At 39.6% G+C, this 21,708-nt stretch overlaps 2 protein-coding genes across 3 annotated transcripts in view; both read right to left on the bottom strand.

Moving 5' to 3' along the window:
• cutc (cutC copper transporter homolog (E. coli)) overlaps nucleotides 1-14,847 on the bottom strand; it is a 34,479-nt gene extending 19,632 nt beyond the window's left edge. The window contains exon 1 of the mRNA XM_056470570.1: nucleotides 14,842-14,847. The gene's annotated coding sequence lies outside the window, so the exon portion shown is untranslated. The remainder of the gene's footprint in view (nucleotides 1-14,841) is intronic.
• On the bottom strand, nucleotides 120-19,303 carry tp53bp2a (tumor protein p53 binding protein, 2a). 2 transcript variants are annotated; one of them, XM_056470561.1, is made up of 18 exons: nucleotides 18,944-19,303; nucleotides 16,978-17,128; nucleotides 16,191-16,304; nucleotides 15,094-15,155; nucleotides 14,824-14,925; nucleotides 14,385-14,559; nucleotides 14,024-14,205; nucleotides 12,484-12,648; nucleotides 11,720-11,903; nucleotides 10,264-10,380; nucleotides 9,925-10,034; nucleotides 8,018-8,408; nucleotides 6,418-7,136; nucleotides 4,341-4,479; nucleotides 3,716-3,848; nucleotides 1,906-2,072; nucleotides 1,257-1,471; nucleotides 120-976 (listed from the first exon to the last, which is right to left on the bottom strand). In XM_056470561.1, exons 1-18 carry the CDS (start codon nucleotides 18,950-18,952, stop codon nucleotides 935-937), a joined length of 3,177 nt encoding a protein of 1,058 aa, XP_056326536.1. In that variant the 5' UTR covers nucleotides 18,953-19,303; the 3' UTR covers nucleotides 120-934. The 2 variants fall into 2 exon arrangements, with proteins under 2 accessions (XP_056326536.1, XP_056326535.1); XM_056470560.1 differs by having other exon boundaries at nucleotides 9,910-10,034.
• Nucleotides 19,304-21,708: the final 2,405 nt, after the last annotated feature.

Here is a 21,708-nt window from a genome sequence, read left to right on the forward strand (position 1 = left end):
CTCTAACATGCAGTAAGCAAATCTAATTTCTAATTTAAATATATAAATCCAATTCACATATATATATATATATATATATATATATATATATATATATATATATATATATATATATATATATATATATATATAATATAAGTTAATGTTTAGATTTCAAAGATATGCAAATAAGTCATATATACATGCATCATATATTTAAACATTTATCAAAGAATTTATATATGAATATGATGACATATAGCCGATATGTATGAAGTCTGAGGAACATTTGCAGGTTTTGATTTTGACATTTTTAAAATTATTTTTAGAAGCACATTTTAATTTAAACATTAAACATTATTTATTTATTTATTTACATATTTATTTATTTACCTGTAAGCACAGTGTAGTGTTAAAGTTCAAACTATTAATAATGTTTAAAGTGGCTGACAATAATAAATATTCATAATAATAGGAATTAATCTGCCTCGTTTTTTAACTGTGCAGCTTAATTAGGCCTGATACGCTACTGTGTTTTAATACTGTTCATTATTGTGGTATTTGGAGAGACAATTTTTTCTGAGGTGTTACTTGGTGAAAATACTTTAAGAACGACTGATCTAAAGGGTTAACACTGACAACTGATGATCAACAGTAAAAATGACACACTGTCCATCTGAATCCCAAAAGGAAAACCAGCAGCAGTGAAGAACGCATGATTATCTGCTGTCATGGCTTTGCAATCAATAAATGTGATTATAATGGAAGCCAATGAGGCAAAAACAGCACCAACATCACCAAAGGGGAGTCAATCTGAACAGCACACAAGGGTTAAAAAATAAAATAAGAGACAGAAAAACATCAGTGTAACATCGAATATAAAAACAGGCGTCTTTAACTAGTGGTGTTGATCAGCTGGTCGTTGTGCGTGTGTGTAATGTGTGTGTTTGTTCACTTAAGCCAGACTCCGTTGGCGAAGTTTAATTCTGGGATACAGCTGTGGAGGAAGAAGAAAAGAAGTTTAAAGATTATTTAGAAAGTTGTAAACAATAATATATGTAATATTTCTCACGGATTTACATCTTTATTTTCCACAGCTTCTGAGAATCCAAAAAAGCTCCATATATCATTGACTGAAAACGTGACCATGTTAATTATTAAATACTTGATGTGTGTGACGTTTCTGACACGTTTATCTTTATTTACAGATACTGTGATATATCGTCAATGCTTTTCTTGCTATGTTCTTTATGCTGTGTGTTGGAAGTGTCACTCACCCCAAGCAGGTTTCTGGGCACGTATCCCTCCGCACCACTGCCTCCTCCGCCGCCGCTGCGCACCCACCACCAGTCGGTCTCCAGCTCATCCTCTCGGCGGATCACACTCATGCAGTCGCCCTCTCTGAATGAGCACTCGTCCTCCTGCGCCGCCTCGTAATCCCACAGCCCGTACACCACACCGCGGTTCATGATGCCCATCTTCTCCTGTACGCCTGCCGGGAGAAATCAACACACGTGATATAAGGTCAACGGTTACATGTTTTCAGCATTCTTCAAAACATCTTCTTTTGTAATAAACAGAAAAAAGAAACTCGAAGATGATTATGGCAAGTAAATGATGACAGAATTTTCAGTTTTGGGTGAAGTATTCTTGTAAATAAATGCAGGTATAAATTCAACAGAAGGTGCATTTAATATTAACTAATACTTAAGCAAAATGCATATATGAGGACAACTCAATACCATTTGAGCTTGTTTACTTTTATAATCCTCCCTTTATAGTTACTGCTACCATTAAAGGGGTAGTTCACCCAAAAATGAAAATCGACTCGCTTTATTTTCCCTCAAGTGTTTCCAAACCTTAATTTCTTCTGTTGAACACTTCAGAAGATATTGAAACCTGTAACCATTGACTTTCCATGCTTACCGTAGAGAAACTGCGAGCACTGAGTGTATCCCTCCTCCATCTCTTCACACTTATCGGCTGCCGTCTGCATGTCGCTGTAGGTCATGGCGAACACCGCCGCTCCAGACTCCACCAGGAACTTACACACCTGCACATTATTACAGGACGCGGCGCAGTGCAGAGGAGTCCTGAAACACACACAGACACACACACACACACACACACACACACACACACACACACACACACACACACACACACACACACACACAGATACAGATACTTTATTTTGTCATTTTTTACTATAACCTTGTAGTAGCTTCATTTTTTCATGCAAACATGATAGTCATTGATAAAAGTAGACATTTAAACTCTTGTCTCAAGTGGAAAATTGCTGTTGAATGTAAATGTAACTGTTCAGATCTTACTTGAATGACTGTAATGTAATAATCATACAAAGTACCAACAACAAAGACGGTACAAACTAAAATCAACTAAAGAAATCTGTAGACACGACATGCTTGCAGATTAAATTAGACCCTGACAGCTATATTCTCAGACCCTTAATCTAAACTCTAACTTCATTAAACCCTATAGACTAGACATTTATACCCTCAGCTGTGTAGTGTGTGAGTTTAGTGTCGTCACAAAGGAACCAGTTTACACTTTCCACTAACCACTTTCAATAACCAGATATTTAAAACGTTACTCAATCTGTGAGATTGACGGTCACCAAATTAATAAAACAAATATTAAACAAAAAACTCATATAAAACAGTATTCGCCCTCAGCTGGATTTATGATAAGTTTAATTATTAAGCATAAAACCTATGCTTGCACAATCCAAAATAAATAAAGTCATCCAACTTTGGCACCCAACAGCCCCTCCCCTTAACTTGCAGACACTCCTTTCAAGACATAACCCCTCCCCTTTCCATCATCAGCTCCTCCCCTTCTACATTAGCTCCTCCCCATCATCAGACATTCCCTTATTTATAATCAGCCCCTCCCCTTGTCCATTACCTCCTCTCATTCTTTATGATTAGCCACTCCCTTTTACATTATAACCTTCCCTTCTTTATGATAAGCTCCTCCACTTCTCCATTACACCCTCCCCTTGTCCATTAGCTCCTCCCATCCTTTATGACCAGCCCCACCCCTTCATCATAACCTTATTCTTTATGATCAGCCCCTCCCCTTCTTCATAACCTCCTCTTCTTAATGATATGGCCTCCCCATCTCCATCATAACCCCCCTTCTTTATGACCAGCCCCTCCTCTTCTCCATTATAACCTCAGCTTCTTTATAAGCCCCTCCCTTTCTTTATTATAACCTCCTGTTCCTTATGATCAGCCCCTCCCCTTGTTCTTTAGCTCCTCCCATTCATTATGATCAGCCACTCCCCTTCCTCACCAGCCCCTCCCCTTCATCATCATAACCTCATTCCTTATGATAAGCCCTCTCCTTCTCCTTCTCCATTATAACCTCCCCTTTGTTTTTGATCAGCCCCTCCCCTTGACTGGCAGCTCCACCTGGTCATCATCAGTAGCCCCTCCACTTCACCACCAACTCCTCCCTTTCCCCAGTAGCTCCTCCCCTTCCCTATTGAACCAATAGGTACATCATCCAGATATTCAGAAAGCACTTCTTCTTTCGAGATTTGTCAGCATGAATGAATGTACTACTTACACTATTTAAACTACAAAATGGCATAGATTAGTGCATAAGTATGCGATTCGCGATGCACCTCATGTCTACAATTAGTTACTGAAGCGGAATCATGTGAATAAAACAGCCTGTGTGTTTTGCAGTGTGTTAAAGCACTGCTCACCATCCGTCACTGTCGGCTGCGTTCACATTGACTCCAAACTGAACCAGGAATTTGACGATCTCTGTGTGACCAGCACACACTGCATTATGGAGCGCAGTGATGCCTTCGTCATTCGGCTGACTCGGATCCTCAACCTGTTCAAGAAAACAAACATAAATAATGCTTTCCTGATTTAGAATTGTCTTGTTTCTAGTCCAAATATCTATAAACTCTTAAATCAAGAATCATTTTATAGACGAGCACAAAATATAGTCTTGTTTTTAGTAATAATAATTGAAAATGAAGTGAGTTTTTCCTTAAATCAAGCTAAATAATCTGACAATGGGGGAAGAAAATAATCTTATGTCAAAAGGAAACACTGGATGATTTTCTTTACCCCATTGTCAGATTATTTAGCTTGTTTTAAGGAAAAACTCACTTTAATATTTAATTATTATTACTAAAAACAAGACTATATTTTTTGCATGTCTAGACAATGATTCTTGATTTAGGAATTTTCAGATTTAGTTTTTTTTAAACCGGTTATCATCTCATGCATAGTCTACACACACACACATACACACACACACACACACACACACACACACACACACACTCTGAAGTTTTAACAGTGAAAAGACTCTTTCCTCATATATGACCCTCTGCACCAGATCAAACTCTCCCTCCAGCGACGAGTCCAGTAGGAGAGCCAGGGGATTGAAGCGCACCCGCATGCTGTGATCGATGCGCTCAGATCCAGATTTACGCAGGTTTGTCCTCTTGCCCTAAACACCAAACACAGACAGATTATAGTCACATATCAAAATGAAGGCTGCGATATTAAATCAATGCTTTGTGAATAGAAAAATGATTCTGCAGATTCTGAGATTTTCCCAAATGCATTGCGATTCTCTCTTGAATGGATTCTGAGGTTAGTTTTTACCAACAGATGGCGCTGTGTGCTTTACTAACAGTCTTACTCTGCTCATCTACAATTGCTTACACACTACTTGTACACCTAAATAATCATTAATAGAGTTAGGAAAGGTTTACATTACACCGCTTAAAGTTCATGAGTCAGCAAATGCTGAAGAGATCTTATTATTAAAAGTAGCCTGGAGCGCCATCTGACATTAAACACTAGCCTAAAACGCCATCTGCTGTTATATACAAACCTAGAGCACCATCTGGTGTTAAAAACAGCCTAGAGCACAGTCTGCTGGTATAAACTAGCCTAGAGCGCCATCTGCTGTTATAAACTAGCCTAGAGCGCCGTCTGCTGTTATAAACTAGCCTTGAGCACCGTCTGCTGTTATAAACTAGCCTAGAGCGACCTTCTGTTGTTATAAACTAGCCTAGAGCGCCATCTGCTGTTATAAACTAGCCTAGAGCGCCATCTGCTGTTATAAACTAGCCTAGAGCGCCATCTGCTGTTATAAACTAGCCTAGAGCGCCATCTGCTGTTATAAACTAGCCTAGAGCACCATCTGCTGTTATAAACTAGCCTAGATGCCATATGCTGTTATAAACTAGCCTAGAGTGCCATCTGCTGTTATAAACAAGCCTAGAGCACCGTCTGCTGTTAAACTAGCCTAGAGCGCCATCTGCTGTTATAAACTGGGCTAGAGCGCCATCTGCTGTTATAAACTAGCCTAGAGCGCCGTCTGCTGTTATAAACAAGCCTAGAGTGCCGTCTGCTGTTATAAACTAGCCTAGAGCGCCATCTGCTGTTATAAACTAGCCTAGAGCGCCATCTGCTGTTATAAACTAGCCTAGAGTGCTATCTGCTGTTATAAACAAGCCTAGAGCGCCATCTGCTGTTATAAACTAGACTACAGCGCCATCTGCTGTTATAAACTAGCCTAGAGCGCCATCTGCTGTTATAAACTAGCCTAGAGCGCCATCTGCTGTTATAAACTAGCCTAGAGTGCCATCTGCTGTTATAAACTAGCCTAGAGCGCCATCTGCTGTTATAAACTAGCCTAGAGTGCTATCTGCTGTTATAAACAAGCCTAGAGCGCCATCTGCTGTTATAAACTAGCCTAGAGCGCCATCTGCTGTTACAAACTAGCCTAGAGCGCCATCTGCTGTTACAAACTAGCCTAGAGCGCCATCTGCTGTTATAAACTAGCCTAGAGCGCCATCTGCTCTTATAAACTAGCCTAGAGGGCCATCTGCTGTTACAAACTAGCCTAGAGCGCCATCTGCTGTTACAAACTAGCCTAGAGCACCGTCTGCTGTTATAAACTAGTCTAGAGCACCATCTGCTGTTATAAACTAGCCTAGAGTGCTGTCATAAACTAGCCTAGAGTGCTGTCTGCTGTTATAACTAGCCTAGAGCGCCATCTGCTGTTATAAACTAGCCTAGAGCGCCATCTGCTGTTATAAACTAGCCTAGAGCGCCATCTGCTGTTATAAACTAGCCTAGAGTGATGTTTTTGTCATAAAATGCCCTAAAGCGTCATCTACTGTTAAAAACTGCCAAGAGTGCCATCTGCTGTTATAAAATAGCCTAGAGAGCAGTCTACTGTTAAACACTAGCCTTGAGCGATGTTTTTTGTCAAAAACTAACCTGGAACACCGTCTGCTATTATTAAAATAGCCTACAGTGTTTACTGTTAAAAACTAGCCTAGAGCGCAATCAAACACTAGTCTACAGCGCCATCTACTGTTATAAACTAGCCTAGAGCACCACCTTCTGTTCAACAAATTTAAGTTCTTACAGGTGGGAAGGGAACCTGTCCGGTGACCTCTGGCGGCTTCATGTTGAAGGTGTCGTCTGGATTGTCCTGCTCAGCACCGCTGGGATATGGAGGTGGAGGATACGGTGGGAAATCCTCCATGAAGCTGTCAGGAGGCGGTGGAGGTGGAGGGCTCTCCGGCTGTGGCGGTGGGATAATAATGGATGCATCAATTTTCGGGGCCGGATGAGGAGGTGGTGGCGGAGGAACGTCTTCTGCTTCCACTTCAGGAGCGATAGGAAATTCAGGAAGTGTTTCTTCAGGCACTTCAAGGGTTTCTGCATCGTATTCCTGTGGTTCTGCTAGTGTCTCCTTCTCCTCTTCTCCAGGAGGACTCACCGTCTCCATCGCCGCCAGAGTGGTCTTCTGATACAGCAGTTTTTGGATGTTGGGGCCTCCGGGGCCCTCAGGCTCTGTGATGGAGCTGCGTTTCTTCAGGGGCCGTGGTGCATTGTAGAGTTTCTTCCGAAGCGCCTCCAGGTCCAGGTCGCTCTGGTGGCGGTACGGGTTGGAGATGAAGGGCAGCAGTTTGGTGGGACTGAGGGGTCTGGGAATGCGCTCTGTTTCCGGGGTTTCTGAAGTGGGCTCTGAGGGGCTGTGGTCAGTCAGGGTTTCGGGGACACTGGGAGAGTCCAGGTAGGGGTTCTCAGGGTGTGGGGTTTGAGATGGCTGGCCTGAGGATGTCACTGGCTTACCGTAAACTAAAGGGACATCAGGAGAAAAAAATGCACTGTCAGCTGATCAATATCTGTCACAAGATTGAAAAACAAGCTGCAATATAGGAGAAATGCTTGAAAAGTATAATGAATTCATCAAGGAATTGTTCATCCCAAATTTAAATATTATGAGTGGAACTAGCCTAGAGCGCAATCTACTGTTATAAACTAGCCTAGAGCACCATCTGCTGTTATAAACTAGCCTAGAGCACCATCTGCTGTTAAAAACTAGCCTAGAGCGCCATCTGCTGTTATAAACTAGCCTAGAGCGCCATCTGCTGTTATAAACTAGCCTAGAGCGCCATCTGCTGTTAAAAACTAGCCTAGAGCGCCATCTGCTGTTATAAACTAGCCTAGAGTGCCATCTGCTGTTATAAACTAGCCTAGAGTGCCATCTGCTGTTATAAACTAGCCTAGAGCGCAATCTACTGTTATAAACTAGCCTAGAGCGCCGTCTGCTGTTATAAACTAGCCTAGAGTGCCATCTGCTGTTATAAACTAGCCTAGAGCGCCATCTGCTGTTATAAACTAGCCTAGAGCGCAATCTACTGTTATAAACTAGCCTAGAGCGCCATCTGCTGTTATAAACTAGCCTAGAGCGCAATCTACTGTTATAAACTAGCCTAGAGCGCCATCTGCTATTTTAAACAAGCCTAGAGCGCCATCTGCTGTTATAAACTAGCTTATAGTGCCGTCTGCTGTTATAAACTAGCCTAAAGCGCCATCTGCTGTTATACACTAGCCTAGAGCTCTGTCTACTGTTATAAACTAGCATAGAACTTAGCACCTAATTGAGCCTTTACTCTGGCAGAACCCTGCAGATTGGAGAACATTAGATTTGGAGAATATAAAGCGTGCTCCCTCACCGCTGATGAACTGTCCGGTGCGAGTCTGTGCTCGACTGAGCGCGCCCTGAATGCTCTGCTGTGCTGCTTTCCCACCACTGGGCTGCTGTGTGTACATGGAGTAGATGGAGCTGGCGGTCACGGTCTGTGGCTTCAGCAGCATCTGCCCACCCGAGTCTTTGGCTCCAGGGGGATCGGGGCTGAACGGGTGCACCGTGGCCGCTGGTGGAGCCTCCAGTTTGGAGGGTAGAGTGCCATATTGGAGACCAGCAGGCGGCTGCGGGGATGCACTTTTCCCGGGGTAGGTGCCGGTGTTCTTCCCGTATCCCATCAGCCCTCCTGATGGCAGGTTGGCCTGTTTAGGTTTAGATGGAACTGGAGGTGGAACCTTGACTGTGGTCTTCACAGTGCTCTGTGTGCAAGAAAAATAAATCATAATCTGGAGGATGTTATGCATAAAGTGCATCCAGGAGGTTGTTATCTCAGAATAAAGCCTGACATGTTTATCAGCAGCCCGATGTGAAGAGGAGCACAGTTGTAGAAGACAAAAGGATTTATTCTGTGAAAACAACCATCCTGGATGTACTTTATCCTGCTTATTATACGGCTACTTGATACAAAATGTAAAAATTTGACAAATCATTGTTCTGAGCCGTGATTGTTAATTAATTCTTTAATTAAACACAAAGCTGACAGAAACGAATACAGCTGATGGAGTATACACTAACCGACGCATTATTCTTTGGCTGTTAAAAACTAGCCTAGAATGCATCTACTGTTAAAACTAGCCTACAGCGCCATCTGCTGTAAAAACTAGCCTATAGCGCCATCTGCTGTTATAAACTAGCCTAGAGCACCATCTGCTGTTAAAACTAGCCTATGGCGCCATCTGCTGTTATAAACTAGCGTAGAGCACCATCTGCTGTTATAAACTATACTAGAGCACCATCTGCTGTTAAAACTAGCCTATAGCGCCATCTGCTGTTATAAACTAGCCTATAGCGCCATCTGCTGTTAAAACAAGCCTACAGCGCCATCTGCTGTTAAAAGCTAGCCTAGATCTGCAGTTAAAACAACTGATGAAGTATACACTAACCATTATTCAGACACTAGATGGCACCAAACAGTCAAAAACGGAAAGGTTGAAAGACAAAATTGGCTGAATAAAACATTTACAACCCTCCGCATTATTTATTCACAAGACGACGACAAACTGTTAAAACTAGTGGCGTGACTGAAAAGCAGATGCATATGAAAGTGGATGTAAGTTCATGGATTTGAACGTATTCACTGATGGTCAAGATGATTCTCAGTTCATGAAAAAATATCTTCCATTGGGTTTAGATATTATATTATATGTCCAGATAACAATTATTTACCAAAAGCCTCTCCACTTACCAATCGCTCATGAGTGCTCCATGTTTGTAGTTTTTTTACCAATGTTTGTAACTCTAACTGAATTCAGATCCAATGTGCAATGTATTGTGGGCAATATTAGCAGTTAGCATTAGCACAAATCTGCAGTACGAGTTTCCGCCAGAAACAGTACAGCATTGGGTAACTTTGGAAAACTCATTTTAACATGAAATGATTTGGGACACACTAATTCTATTTTCCAAGACTATTTAGGATGGATAGTATGCAAATTGGGACGCCAAAAACATAAATAAATAAAAGCAGCAGCACAAAATCGTTTTCAGCACAAATGCAGATCAGAGCTGCTCGTTGATCATGGTTTTTACTGTATTTATGATCAAATAAATGCAGATTCAGTAGAGAATGAGGGACTCAACATTAAAACACCATAAATCATAACTTTTCCAGTCTGCTAGTGCATGACGAATGTGTGTGTGTGTGTGTGTGTGTGTGTGTGTGTGTGTGTGTGTGTGTGTGTGTGTGCGGTGAAGCTCTACCTGTGCGTCTCTCACCAGGTCTTCACTGCTCTGGTTTTTCCTCAGAGCGGCTGCAGGCAGTTCAGTGGACTCAAACATGGAGACAGGACGCACCCGCGGGTCTCGTTTTTGCACGTCTGTGTTATCTGCATCCAGAAGCGGACAGTAAAGATGTAAAGATTCATGAATCAATTCAATTCATGATTTTGTTTTCACAACTTTAATCCTAATTGTGGCGTTTTGGTGACTGTCGCTTTAAATGCAAATGGGATTGAAAATGAATGAATGCATCTCAAGTGATTTGACTCGTCACATATCTGAATACATCTCCAACCAGCTCACGGTTCATCCAGTGGTGCAAGTGTAGAAACTGACCTTGGCTTTTCGATGCCTGGCTCACCATGCGTGGCAGGCTGGATGTCACATGATTATTGCCAGATTTCGCATTCGCCCAGTTCACCAGCCTTGAGGACGCTTTTCCTGAGTGCAGACCTGCAAAATGAGGTTTCAGGATTATTCTGATGATAACAACACAGTTAAAGGACGCAGTTTTTTTTAGATGTTAGTATCCGCATTGTTAGTTTTTAGGATATCTATAATCTAAAACAGTGACAAAATTCACTATTAGATAATATAAAACTAAAATAAACATCTAAAGCTTGTAGATTCTCCTCCTCTCCTCGAATCAACAGTTTTATTTACGTCACCTCACACTTCAGTTTCTCATCAGATCTTCTAACCAATCAAAAGCTCTCTAGTATCTGACATACCCTGCCCCTTTCTTCTCATTGGCTGTTCATTTGATGCGGTTGAGCTCAACCACTCTCACTGGCAGAGAAAACAAAATGCTATTGGCTGTTTTTTTAAGGGGAGGAGCTACTCAAGGCCCCGCCCTCTAAATGTCTCAGTTAAGAGTGTCAAACATTAAATTTAAAAAAATGCACATTTCAAACACTTCACGAGACCTTTAAGCTGAGTTTCCATCATCCTGTTTTAATGCACATTATGAAGTATCTCATGGGAAACGAGTAACTGAAATGCCACATTTTTAATAATAATCTCTTAAGCTAAAGGCACATTAAGCCATCAACAAAGAACTTGCGCCTACGAAAACCAACTGTGTTTTTCTGGACCAAAAAGCTGGACATGAACACATCAAACAGAAGAAAGCCGGCTAGAACAAGAGCGCGTGTTCTGCCTTTGCTTGAGAGTATCTTTGTTTCTGCACCACCAGGGAGCAGTATAGTTTGCTTTCTCAATCAACAAAGGGAAACTTGTAAATATTTGAGAAATGCAGCGACATTACAGCCAGATTCTTTGTGTTCCTTCTGGACTTTAATGGTTTACTAGTGTACATCACTTTAATTTTTGTTTCGAATAACCAATCAGAGCATTCTCTACGGCCTACAAAATAGCAACTATTAATTTCCGTCGACCTTAATACACGATGTAACTACAGACGAGTCAAGCTTTAAACAATAAATAAAAAAAAAATAGAAAATCTTCGGTAATTTTTGAGTGAAATGCTAATGGTCTAATTTGATTCAATGATCTATGCTAAGCTAAGCTAAAAGTGCTCCCGCCAGACCCAGAGATTGGCTAAATGTATTCAACAATGGTAAAACTCTAGAGGAGGTGAAAAATGAGCCTATTTATCAAAGAAAAACATCTGTACTGTTCCTTAATCACTTGTTTTGAGCACCTCTGACTCAACAAACAGCAGATCCCATTCAGCAGCATTGTGTCGCTGCTAATGACCATGCTGTCATCAACTAAGTAATGAATAATTAGCTCCTCATCAGCATGGGTTGTACATTAGAGATCTTCAGACCTGCGCCAGGCTGAGCGCTCCTGTCCTGCTGTCCTGCGGTCGCTGTGCATTCTGGGTAATTGCGTTTGATGGGCAGGTCGTGTCTGTCAGGAGCCCTGGGCATCGTGGAGGACTGAATATAAGGGCCGACCGCTGCCACGCGGGACCCGGCTGTCTGCGGAGGCGCCTGGCCGTCTGGAGGAAGCTGGAAACAACAGAAACTACATCAGGAGACAATCTGGGAAAAACTAAAACAATATGAAATATACTTCAGCATATAGAGTGCTCGGCATAAATGAGTTCACTCATCACAGATCTCTGTAGTAAAATATTAATTAAACAGTTTGTTTAAATGCACCATAATAAATGGGCTATATTCACTGAGAATTAAAAACTATTACATCTACGCTTCACAAAGGGTGACAGCCAATCACATGACTTTTCCAGGGTTGCGTAAACGTAATGTGTATATACATATATATATACATACATATATATACATATAAATATATATATACATACATATATACACATACATATATATACATATATATATAAATATATATACACACAAAAATACATATATAAATAAATAAATAAAGGTATAATTCACTAACAGTTATATATAATGTTTGTGGCTAGTAACAATGTAATAACCAGGATAATCTACATCCAGCTGGTTGTTATTGCAGAATAAACCCTTCAGGCATATAAAACAGCTGCTGATAAACCTTAGATTAGACAGTGAGGAACTCAAGTTAAAACATCAGCTTGTAAGCACTCACAGGAAGGTTCTCCTTCTGTTGTAGAGCAGCTTTCTTCTTCCACAAGCGCTCTCGCAGCTCACTGACGCGTTTGTCCATGTTAGCCACCTCCTGGTTCCTCTTGTTCAGGTTCTCGCGCTGCTGCTGCAGTTTAGCGTTCTGCTCCACGTTCAGGTTTTTCCGCATCTGATGAACAAACACAGGGGATCTGTGGAGTAGGGCTGTCAATATGGCTGAACACCTACACTCAAATTTCCTTCTTAAATAGAAGCAAAACTCAAATTATATTTATATCTAAAGGCCATACTTCATGGTTACAGGACAAAAGTACTGTATTGTCTGTTGTGCCCACAAGAGGGTGCAAATGCAGCAGAATACGCAGAAAAAATATTTGATTGAAATTAAACTACCAACACTTTTTAAAGTGCATAACCTTTCAAACTGTTCTTAAATAAAATATCATTTAACCACAAATGCAATGTTTTTTTACATTTAAATGTGCATTTTTTCAATTTGATGAAACCTTCGAAATTGTAAATAAGATGCACAATTGACTGGATCACACTGAGGTCAAAAGTGGAACATTTCACTGCTGAAATCACCACCTCTGACTGTGTCAGGAACGCAGAATAAGATAACAAAACCTAATGTAGTCAGTTATGTCATCATCGTGTCTTGTGTGCCTATTGAAACACCACAAATTGGAATGCACGGTTTTTGCGTTCAAATATGCTTTTTCTTCAATTTGACGATTACCGTATTTTCCGCACTATAAGGCGCACCTAAAAGCCTTAAATTTTGTTATAAAACGGCCGTGCGCCTAATAATCCGGTGCGCTTTATGTGTGCACAGAGTTCAAAAATCTGTAAAAATGTTGTTGTGTGATTTCGGAAAGCGCTCCACTTGATTGGCTGTCGGAGCATTTCCCGGGAAAACTAACAAAAGAACTCCAACCGCTGGATATTGGTGTAAACAGGGCGTTTAAAGTGAAGTTGCGAGCTGCGTGGGAGCAATGGATGACAGACGGCGAACACACTTTTACTAAGACTGGTAGGCAGCTCCGGGCGAGTTACGCCACCATATGTGAATGGATTGTGGATGCCTGGGCTAAGGTGTCTGCTTTAACTGTTGTCCGAGCTTTCGCAAAAGCCGGCATCATTGCTGAACAGCCACCCGGCAATGAGACTGACTCAGACAATGATGAGAGAGAACCCGGCGTGTTTGATGACGAAACTGCCCAGCTGTTCAATTCAGACACAGAAGATGAGGACTTTGATGGATTTGTGGGAGAAGACTGATTAAAAAAATAATGTGAGTGTATTGTTAAATAGTACAATAAAGTTCAACTAAACTATGTTAACTGTTTTGCTTCCATTACCTTTTTTTGCAGACAGTGTATTTTAGCGTGCGCCTTATAATACGGTGCGCCTTATGTATGGGTTAAGTACAGAAATAGACCCCGTAATTGAGACTGCGTCTTATAATCCGGTGCGCCTTATAGTGCGGAAAATACGGTATTCGAAACTTTTTTCGACGGCCCTCCTGTGGAGTGGAGTTTTACCTGCAGCTCCCTGTAGAGTCGGTCCAGCTCGGCCACAGAGCTGTGGTTACTGTTCATGGCATCCATCTGTCCGCTCTTCAGCGTCTCCAGCTGTTTGCTCAGCTCCTCCACTTTAGAAACAGCCACCACCAGCTCCTTCTGCTTCTGATGGAGGAGATTATTCATCTGCTCCACTTGCTCAACTACAGCAAACACAATTACAGTAAACACTCATTATTTATGAAAACAAGACTATATTTTTGCTTGTCTAAAAAAATGCTTCTTGATTTTAGAGTTCGTAGATATTTGGACTAGAGACGGGACACGAGCTCGAAGTAAGAAGAGTGTGTTTTGCAGTGTGGATCTGCAGCTTTCCGCTCACCCAGTTTCCCGTTGCTGAGTCTCTTCTGCTCCACCTGCCCCTTGAGGGCGCGCACCATCTTCAGCTGCGCCTCCTGCTGCTCCAGCGTCTCCCGCAGCTGATGGAGCTTCTTCTGCTCCGAGGAGCTCTGGGCCTGCCTCTGCTCCTGCTGCTGGAGGTAACGCAGACGCTGCTCCTGCAGGACACACACACACAGGTATGAAGGTTACATCAGCAGAGGAACAGCACAGTTCTGCTTCAAAGACTGCAATGCATTGTTGTGCGCTAAAACTAGGTGTGTCCGTTTCATTGTCCAGCCCATATAGATATATACATATATATAGATACATATACATATATATATTTATTTATTAATTTATTATTCTTTATTCCAGAACGGGACTTTATTAATATCTCTCTCTCTCCTCCTTCAGTGGTGTTTTCTGAGTTTCTCTTGTACCTTTGTGGCCAGCAGCTGCTGCTGAGAGTCGATCTGATGCTGCTGTCGAGATGCCATATCCTGCAGCTCTGCTAGAGTCATGTCCATCCACGGCCCGCTCACCTGAACACACACACACACACACACAGACAGACACACACACACTCTGCTCAGTCTGTGCACCTCCTGTTCCTCCAGCCTGCATTCCTCTCATATTTACAGTCTGATATGCAGGAGCTCATCACTGAACAGCTGGATTATGTTTCAACAGAAAACAACAGTCAAACACACCCCGTTCTCCAGGCGTCTGTCTGCGGGTTTCTTAACACCGTTCCTCTTCTGAGTCCTGGAGTCTGAACACACACACACACATACACACACACACTACTTGTTACTGCAGGATATCAACCGATCCCAATACAAATAACCATGGTGGAAAAAAATGACAGAATGGTTTGGAAATCAAAATACCCTGGTTAGGGTTGGCATGACAACAAAACTGTACATTAGATTTTATAAGCAGCACACATACATGAGGTAATGCCAAGTTGTCACTGACCATTTATAATATCTGGTCCTTGCACATATGCACAAACTTCACTGAACATTCTGACATGTCCTATACCAGGGGAAGCTCCTTTGTCAGGTTAAAAACAATTCACATTCAATAATGCTCAGTTCCACTTGTTCTAGTTGCTCTGGGGTGTGAAAAGTCTGATAGAACTTATGTAATATTACATACATTTAAATCTAATATAAAAGTGAAAATTTGATTATTTCTGTTCCCCATTGGCAGATTATTTTGCTTGTTTTAAGGAAAAACTCACTTCATTTTGACCTATTTCTGAAAACAAGACAATATTTGACAAGACAATCTGTTTACATGGTCGACTCATAATCAGAGTATTGTCTTAATCATATTAAAATCAGAGTATTGGTGTGCATTAGGGTTGTGCAGACTGACAATAGTATCATGCATCAACGATAGGCAAAAATATCACAAAAAGCTGAGGCCTATGACAATTTTAAAGATATTATTCAGCTTGTTTTGCCTTAATGTAGACCAATTACATGTTTAATTTTATTTTAGAAATGAAATAACTATTATTATCATTATTATTATTATTAAGATAAAGCATGATAAAAATTAAGTAGATGATTAAAACGGTTAAATATCAGTTGAAAGCTTGTTAAATACATTTGGAAATTGATAAATAAATGGGAAAATAAGTAAATATAACACTAGTATAGTGTATCGGCAATCTCACAAGGGGACAATATACTGTATGGTGATCTGATAATTCTGTATATCCCCCAACACTGCTCTCCATGTAAACGTACTGACGGTTTCCCTGTATTTCCCCAGCAGTAACTAAAGCAGTAAACACCTGTGGGTTGGCTGGCTGCTCTTCCATGCCGCAGAAAGAAGTGAACCTCGGGCCGCTGCTGACCCCACTGCAACAGCAGATCCATCATCTTCTCATTCTCACCAACCACTCGCTCTGAAAACACACAACACACAGATTTACACACACAGATTTAACTGAGAAAACACGTTTCCTGCCAATACACTGCAAAAAAAATGCCTTGCTTTTAATGCAGATATCTAAAAACTCTTAAATCAAGAAGCATTTTCTAGACAAGCACAACATATAGTGTTGTTTTCATAAATAATGAGTCAAAATGAAGTGAGTTTTTCCTTAAAACAAGCAAAATAATCTGCCAATGGGGGAACAGAAATAATCTAGTTTTTCCTTTTGGACATGACATTATCTCTCTTCCCCCGTCAGCAGATTATTTAGCTTGTTTTAAGGAAAAACTCACTTCATTTTGACACATTATTTATGAAACAGGACTATATATATCTGGACTAAATACAAGAGAAAAACTATAATGCTGATGATACAAAGGGAAACGTTTTGAGAAATGTTGCTAGGCATCTTTGGGAAATGATGCCATTAAAGGGCAACCAGGTGAGACACAGGGTAACTATTTAAGAGAATGGGTTACATATACAATATTGTTACCCATTCTTGATAGAAAAATAGCTAAGAAACACCGCTCTGCAAAATTGCCCAAAAAGTTGCCCTGTGTATCATCATCATAAGGCAGAAAAGGCTGTTTTGCAGTGTGTTGCTGAAGCGGGTGTTCGTGTTTTGCTGTGGTGTTTCTGACCTGATCCTCTCCACACTTCACTCAGATAGCAGCTGCTGTTTTCTCCCGGCTCTCGGCAGAGCTGCAGCACGTCTGCACACACCGTCTCTGCAGTGATCGGCACCTCGCTGAAGTGCTGGTCATTATTGCTGAGGTACACCGTCAAGAACATCTGCGCACACACACACACAAACGTACATTTGTTTTTGTGAATTGTGGGGACATTAAATAGGTTTCCAATGTTTATTTACTGTACAAACTGTATTTTGTATTACTCTAACCCCATCCTACACCTAAACCCAACCCTCACAGGAAACCAGGCAGTTTTGCTTTCTGAACACACACACACACACACACATACATGCTTTTACTTGGATTCATAAGAATAGGAAGTCAGTTAACAAAATGACAAGTGTACAAAGCTTACATACATCCTTACACTCGTTTAAACACACACACACACACACACACACACACACACACACACACACACACACACACACTTTTATTTGGATTCACAAACATGAAATAAAAACATCAAACATGAAATAAAACGGCACATTTCCAAGCACTTCAGCAGACCTTTAAGCTGGGTTTCCATTAACCTGTGCTAATGCACAATATGAAATATCTCATGAGAAACTAGTGATAAAAAGTCAATTTTAGAATAAAAACCCCTTAAAGACTTGTTTTAACTTATTATCTGTAAAAAAACAATGCCTTTTTTTAAAACTTTTCTAGAAAATGCTGCTTGATTTAAGAGTTTTTTGGATATTTGGACTAAAAACAGGACAACAACTCTAAGAAATGTATTTTTTTGCAGAGAGAAATATTCTGATTAAATTCATACAGTCATTATATTGTGAAGGTCACTCATGGAGTAGTAATTTCCTATAAAGTATATGAAACAACCTGATCAGTTGCGGGCCGATGTGTTTATTGTACAGCACCATCAGACCCTCATGAAATCTGATTCTGTGCCCACAGCAAACTCAGCAGACTTACGCAGAACCTGTCATATACTCTATTTATTTACTCATGTATATGTTTGTTAATATACACACGTATTCATTACATTTTTTAATATTTATTTCAATTTTATCATGAATAAGATGGAAATATTTTGATTGCTATTAGTGTACAATACAAACTGTGAAGTAATATTTCTGTCTTCTAGTGGATGTATTATATAAGGCACCTGCTGTGTCAACCAAAACTCAAAATGCAATTCATTGTAAAGGTTATCTGGTATTTTTAAATGTTATTTATTTATTTATGTATGTTGTTTGATTTATTATGGAAAAAAGCACACAAAAAATGAATTACTGGACCTGTTTATCGACTAGATAGACGGATAGACAGATAGATAGATAGACAGATAGACAGATAGATAGATAGATAAGATAGATAGATAGACAGATGGACAGATAGATAGATAGATAGATAGATAGATAGATAGATAGATAGATAGATAGATAGATAGATAGATAGATAGATAGATAGCATTTGATTATCGATACAAACTTAAAATGAAATTGCCTAGATTGTAAAGAACAGTAGCAGTAATCAGGTCTCTAGTCAAATGAGCATTTGAGATTTCAATACAACATTAGCACTATTTAATTGACTGAACATTTACTTTATTAGTCACTGGCTGCTAATATGCTTTAGCCATTTAGAATTTCTTCTCTGAAATGATATTACTAAGAAGAAAGTCCGAATGTGCAAATATAAAACCAAATTCACCTCAATATTATAGTACTGTACACACGTTCCTGTCTGAGATCTTCGAGTATCGATGATCATTAATCAAACGTAAATACAAAACTCACAAGCATGAGAAACTGGCAAAATTACACTTAAACACTGCACATTAAATATTAAATAAGCAAAACCTGATTCTGACTTTTACACAATTAATATAACAATCAATATTACGTATTCTACAAACGAGTAACTCATCCGTCAACAAACCATCATCACTCACCGGCATCATCTTCGCGTCGCTCCGGAAAACGTCAACAGGAGTTATAATACAGGACTTTTCACTGGTTTAGTGAAGTTATTTAACAAAATGTTAATCAAAATAACGCCATTCTTGTGTGAAACAAAACAAGTCCCGAAACTGTGACGTCAGAGGCCTTCCCAAACTTTCCTTCCGCCAGAGTTTTGGTCTGTCGACAGATGACGAATATCGACGAGTGTTTTATTATATGTTTAATGTGCTCGATAAGATTAATAATAAGAATATTATGAAGATGATTTATTTATCCTCGTTGTTTTTCTCTGATTCTCCGCTGTCGGAAGGAGGACGCCTGTTGCTGAGAGGCGAGTGACGTCACACGGAGACTCTTCCCTGGATTGCTGCTAGACGGGATACAGCAGCTGCCGGAAGTTAACGAGAATTATTTACATTTTTTATTAAATTACCCATTAAATTGTATTTTATTAATGTCTACCCCTAGCCCGACCTTAAACCCAACTATCACAGTATTGCAAAAACAGTGATTATACCGAGCATTAGTCATATTATTTATTAAATTACCCATTATGTAGTATTTTCTAAACGGCTACGCCTACCCCAACCCTCACAATAATGTAAAAATATTAATTGTTGCAGTACAGTGTCACAAATATTATGCTATACTGATGTAAGTATCCGCAGCTGTATCCCATCTACCTCTTCCCTGCCGCTGGAAAAACGGGACAAGATGGCGGCTCTTTCTCTCACTTCTACGCTTACAAAATCTTCTTGTTTTTGTGCCACATACATGTGTAATGTTTAATAATGTACAATACAACGATGAAAGTAAGCTAATGGGAAAATATAAGCTTCAAGAAACTTTAATCAGCTGAACCACCTGATGCGCTGGAGGATAATGAAGCGCTCTCTGAGGACACCCGGCGGTGAAGATGTGCAAACACAGCGAGAAAATCCCCTATTTTCACTGTTGATATTAAATTATAGTGAATTTCTCCGAGACTGTACGAGTCACAGTTTTAAATCTATATATTCTTTACAGAGCACATTTAGGGGTTTTCAAAAATACCAAATGTTTGGAAGTTTCACGATGGACACTTCCATTACTTGGTCTTTAAAAACGGCTTGCATTAAATTAAAGGGGCAGTTCACACAAACAATTAACATTTGTCATCATTCACTCATTGTTCTGAACCAGTTTGAGTTTATTCCTTCTGTTTAACACAAAAGATGTGTTGAAGAATGTTGGAAACTATTTATACCCTACAGTGGTAGAAAACTACATTATTGGGTTATAATTACTTTAGAGAATGGGAATGTGTTGTAAGCATAATGTATTCTGGGTATTAAAGACACGGAAGTCTGATTCAAATGGCTGGAGACAGAATATTATGGAGTGCATATTTCAAGCTATATATATATATATATATATATATATATATATATATACAGGTATATGTTTGTCCATTATAGTTGTCCAAAATGGGTGGCCTTTTCTGTGGGGATTTGCATTGGTTTACATTGTGCGCTCCTGCTTGAGTCCACAAACATGGCAGAACCTCGCTGTGATGTAGATTAATTAATTCATTAATTCATTCATTAACTTTCCTTCAGCTTAGTCCCTGATTTTTATTCATTTGTGTGTTACCATAACAACTGTAGTTTATCGCCATAACAAGCGCTTTACTATTGTATGGTTCGAAAACATTGTGATATTTTCCATAAATTACTCACAGCCTGTATTACTGAGGTGAGAGGACAATGCCAAAACAATTAAATCCACATTTATTTATTTTAAATACGATTAACGTTTTATAAAAGTATGTTTTATATCCGTTTAAAATATGAACTTACAACCAACAGGTGTCGACAAATAACCAGTAAATAACCTAAAGAATGAGTTACTGAATCAACCGATTCCTGTGACACATCCGATGATTCAGTTAGTACTAACAGCTCTAAAACTCACAACTCACTTCTGATATGCCTTTGTTTTACTTTTTTCGATGAAAAAGAGTAAACAAATTATTTTTACAATTGTATTTATGAAATTTAGGTCACTTAAATTAACTCCTTGTGCTTGTATGACGTAGTGCAGATTGGCGAATCATTCACTCAAATGAGTCGATTCAATTAATCATTTAAACTAGTGACAGAACATGAGTTCGTGGTTCTGTAATCATTTGATTGAATAAATATATAACATCAAATAAACTTCAATATAACGCTGTATATAGTAAAATACTGTCCAAAACCAACTGAAAACGATCGTTAATGGATTTGTCAGTGATTACGATCAGGACACAACAGGTAAAGCAACATCGCGATGAGCAGCTGTTTTTAATTAAAACTGTGGCTTTTTAGAAATGTGCCACTGAATGTCATACTATTTAAACCACCATGTTTTTTAGATAATTTGAACCAATGAATTGAGTAAAAACACCATGAATTCGCTAGCCTACTTTAATGTCTCTGACAGTTTGGTATTAATAATTTGGCCAACTAATGTTTTTATTACAGTCATATATTAAATATGCCAGTGTTTACAAAAAAACCTTTAAATGTGCCAAGTGTTTGTCATTTACAGTAACTGCAGACCAATTAGGCCTAACTTTATCTGTTTTCTTAGAAACAAACTTTATAGAAGTATGCTGGTGTTTAGCTGAGTATCTTCCAAAACTGCAGTTATTTATTCATTAATTAATTTTTTTGTTTGTTTGTTTGTTTGTTTGTTTGTTTAGCAAGTCTAGCCGTATCAAATCCACAGTGAT

This window comes from Danio aesculapii, chromosome 13 (genome assembly GCF_903798145.1).
Source record: "Danio aesculapii chromosome 13, fDanAes4.1, whole genome shotgun sequence".
NCBI classification, from domain to species: Eukaryota; Metazoa; Chordata; class Actinopteri; order Cypriniformes; family Danionidae; genus Danio; species Danio aesculapii.